The 4115-nt window shown below is 57.7% G+C and overlaps 1 protein-coding gene across 1 annotated transcript in view; it reads right to left on the reverse strand.

Annotated features, from left to right (window-relative positions):
- The window catches only part of ETH_00033315 (H+-translocating inorganic pyrophosphatase TVP, putative), a gene marked incomplete at both ends in the record, with an annotated part of 8120 nt that extends 6112 nt beyond the window's left edge, over nucleotides 1-2008 (reverse strand). Inside the window, 4 exons of the mRNA XM_013377844.1 lie at nucleotides 1-573; nucleotides 889-1176; nucleotides 1518-1671; nucleotides 1847-2008. Of these exons, the coding sequence (XP_013233298.1) occupies nucleotides 1-573; nucleotides 889-1176; nucleotides 1518-1671; nucleotides 1847-2008 (1177 nt within the window). The remainder of the gene's footprint in view (nucleotides 574-888; nucleotides 1177-1517; nucleotides 1672-1846) is intronic.
- Between the last annotated feature and the right edge of the window lie 2107 nt (nucleotides 2009-4115).

Genomic DNA, 4115 nt, shown 5'->3' on the forward strand with positions numbered 1-4115 from the left:
GGGCGATCCCGGGGGCGATCCCGGGGGCGGCGAGGGCGAACTCGGGGGGCAGGAAGTAGTAGGCCGCGAGGAGCACGAGGGGCGTCTCGAGGAGCGTGGCGACGTAAAGGAGACTCCTGAGGGACTTCTCGACCCCGGAGAAGGACTTGGCGGGGACGCAGGCGCGGACGAGCAGCACGGAGCCGATCCCCGCGACGATCCCCGACGCCGAGACCGCCGCGGGAAACATGAGCCCCGAAAAGCTGTGCGCGAGCCCCTCCACCCCGCCCCCGCTGCCGCTGCTGCTGCTGCTGCTGCTGCTGCTGCTGCAGGGCCCCACGGAGGCGCCCGCGAGCAGCAGCGCCGCGCAGGACGCCTCCGCCAGCGAGCCGAAGAGGTCCGCGCCCATCCCCGCCACGTCCCCCACGTTGTCCCCCACGTTGTCCGCGATGCAGGCGGGGTTGCGCGGGTCGTCTTCGCGGAGTCCGAAGGCGTTTTTGCCGCAGAGGTCGGCGGCCACGTCGGCCGCCTTCGTGAAGATGCCGCCGCCCACCCGCGCGAACAGCGCTATCGACGAGCCCCCCAGCCCGAACCCTGCGCGCACACCCCGCGCCCGCGGCGCCTGCTGCTGCTGCTGCGGGCAGCGGCGGCGCCAGCAGCGGCAGCGGCAGCAGCGGCAGCGGCAGCAGCGGCAGCGGCAGCGGCAGCTGCTGCTGCTGCGCCCGCAGCGGCGCCAGCGGCAGCAGCGGCTGCTGCTGCTGCTGCGCCAGCAGCAGCGCCAGCAGCAGCGGGGGCGCAGCACGCAGCAGCGGCAGCAGCGGCAGCAGCGGCAGCAGCGGCAGCAGCGGAAGCAGCAGAAGCAGCGGCAGCAGCGGCAGCAGCGGCAGCAGCAGCAGCAGCAGCAGGTACCGGCGAGGGCCTCGAAAAGGGCGGCCTGGTCCTCGGGCCTGGGCCCGAAGACTGCGGGAAGTCTGAAGAAGAGAGTGAGGCCGAGAAGGCTGAACAGCGCGAGGGAGACGAGGCCGAACCCCATCACGATCCCACCCCGCAAGGCGATCCCAAAAGACGATCCCAACGATCCCAGCTCCCCCCAGGCCTCGTGGCAGGCCCGCAGGTTTGTGTACACCGCAATCTTCATCCCCAAGTACCCGCTCAGCATCGACGTCAAACAACCCACCACAAACGCCACCATCGTCCCTGCAGCAGCAGCAGCAGCAGCAGCAGCAGCAGCAGCAGCAGCAGCAGCAGCAGCAGCATGCGCGTAGGTGTACTTAGTTGGTGTTGCTGCTGCTGCGTTGCAGCTGCAGCAGGAGTAGTAGGACTAGCAGCAGCAGCACATGCACGCACACGGGCTGCTGCTGTTGTTGCTGCTGCTGCTGCCGTCTCGGAACTCTTCTGGGGCTGCAGTACGGCTTGCAAGTAGGGAACAAATACGACCGCGACAGAAAACACCACAAACACCACCAGCAGCTGCAGCTGCAGCACCAGCTGCAGCACCAGCTGCAGCAGCTGCAGCACCAGCTGCAGCAGCAGCTCACAGGGCCCGATGGCGAAGCAAAGGACTGCGGAGAAGACCACGACGTAGACGAGGATGTAGCGGAACTCCTGGAGAAGAAAAGTGTCGGCGCCTTCCGCGATGTTCTTCGCAATTGTCTTCATCGACTCCAGCTGCTCCTGCACGCTGCTAGCTGCCTGCGCAGCAGCAGCACACCCACCCTTTCACACGCTGCCGCTGCTGCTGCTGCTGTTGTTGCTGCAGTTGCTGCTGCTGCTGCTGCATTCATGTTGCTGCTGCTGCATTCATGTTGCTGCTGCTGCCGCATTCACGCTGCTGCTGCTGCTGCTGCTGCTGCTGCTGGGGGCTCACTTCGACGTAGAGGCGGTCGGTGAGGCGTTTGTTGTCGCCCTCGGGAGGCCCCTCAAGCTTGACTTGGGAAATTCTCCAGGCCTGATAAGCAGCCCAGAGAAGTCCCGCTGCTGGCGGCAGCAGCAGCGCCCACAGAGTGAGGCTGTCTGAGAGCGGCGCCATTGGCGTGTCGCATTCAACAAGTGACAGCGGCGCTTAATTCCGTCTCGCGGACCCACACCCGCCGAAAGCCGGCTCCTTTGCGTCACACAGACCCAAATCTATTCAAGAAAACCAAGAAAATGCAAAAAAGACGGGAAAATAACGGGGAAAATGCAAGATCGCAAACTGAAAACCTCCAGCAGCGACACCGTGCAGTGCAAGTTGAACGAACTTGAACGGTTTCGCGAAACGCAGCAGCGCCGCGCGTCTTCTGCGGCTTATTTCGCAGTTTTGCAGCAACTTTAATTCTTTTAATCTAATTAAAATGGCATTCCTCACTGAAAACAGCTCAATTCGATCCTTTTCCCGCCGGATTCCGCACACACCGAGCAGCGGCGCGCGTCGCGGTCTGCTGCCCCAGGACGCCAAGAGGGGCCTTTCAGGCGCTGGCTTTCATCCCTTTGGGTGTTTTTCCTGTTTTCGCCGAAGTGCAAAGTCAAGAAAATCCAGAAGACAGTGATGCAGCGGTAAAATGCGCAGCGCCGCAGCACCGGGTGCTGCGGCGCTGCCGTCACAGCTGCTCGGCTGCATGTTGCGTGTCTGCGCAGATCCCGGGACTTCCGCGGGGTTTCAAGCCCCAGTTGCTTTTTAAAACAGTTTGTTTTCATTTATTCAAATTTAAAAGTCTCAACTCCCTGGATTTAGCTCCGAAAAACGCCGCTTTCGCTGCAGAATCCCGAAGACCCGCTGCACGGAGGGTGACATGCTGCTGCGCTCTTGCTGCCGCATGTGTCTCTGACTTCCCGCAGATAAAAGTTAAATTAAAAGGTAAAATTAATTGAAATGGAAATAATTTGGCCCATTAAAGACCCAATTTGCTTCCCAGCAGCAGCAGCAGTCCAGCAGCGGCTGCTCTGCACACCCATCCTACCACTCCCGCATGGACTTGCGCTGCTGGGGCCCCGCTGGCTAGCTGCAGCTAGCTGCAGCTAGCCAGAGCTAGCTGAAGCTACTTGTTGGGGCCCTAGTGGCTAGATGCAGCTAGCTGCAGCTAGCCACAGCTAGCTGCAGCTAGCTGCAGCTTCCTACGGGCTTTGCAGCCGAATGTGGCAAATAACGGTCTCAGCCCTACACACTGGTGGATTTTGATGCTTAATTGAATTAAATAAAACTATTTAATTTAATTTAATTCTATATTATCCTAATTCAATAATTAGACCATTTAATTAAATTTAATCTAAATAATCTTTCCCAATCCAATTTTTAACGCCAAGGACCCGCCTGTGGCTGCTGCAGCAGCAAACCCCCAACCCTCAGAAACTCTGGCCCTCTCAAGGGAGGTTTAGGGTTTAGGGTTTAGGGTTTAGGGTTTAGGGTTTAGAGCGTTGGGCAGACGCTGAACTCAGCACACCAGGGCCTCGAGTTCCGCCACGGAAATATCTTTTTGCCTTTTTAAATAAAAAAATGAAAGAAAAATAAATGAAGAAATTATATGAATATTTTATTTTATTTCTTTTTGTGACTAGAATGAAAAGCTGAAAGGGAGATTCAAAGGAATCAAAAATAAATACGACAACTCTAAGAAAATCCGAGTCTAGGGTTTGGGGTTTAGGCTTTAGAACTTCAATTCTAGGGTTTAGGGTTTACGGCTGGGGGGCGGCTTTGCTGTTTCAGCTGCCTGGGCAGACCCAGAAAAAGATTAGCTAGCTGTGGCTCGCTATGGCTGGCTGTGGCTAGCCGTGGCTAGCTATGGCTAGCTGTGGCTTGCTGCAGCTAAATGTGTTTAGCTGCAGCTCGATGTGTTTAGCTGTGGCTAGCTGTGGCTATCTGTGGTTAGCTGTGGCTAGCTGTGGCTAGCTGTGGCTAGCTGTATCTAGTTGTGGCTAGTTGTGGCTAGTTGTGCCTAGCTGTGACTAGCTGTAGCTAGCGGTGGCTAGTTGTGGCTAGCTGTGGCTAGCTGTGTCGCAGAAATAATAATTCAAACCACTTGTTCCCTCTTTGACTTAAAAAAATTAAATTAAATTTCATTTTCAAAAAATATTCATCTTAATTTCATCCCCCTTAGAATTCTTTCCACGGGGCCCCCCAGGGCCCCCCGGGGGCCCCCAGGGGGCCCCAAGGGCCCCAG

The sequence above is a fragment of the Eimeria tenella genome, genomic scaffold (assembly GCF_000499545.2).
Source record: "Eimeria tenella Houghton genomic scaffold, Eth_scaff64, whole genome shotgun sequence".
Taxonomy (NCBI): domain Eukaryota; phylum Apicomplexa; class Conoidasida; order Eucoccidiorida; family Eimeriidae; genus Eimeria; species Eimeria tenella.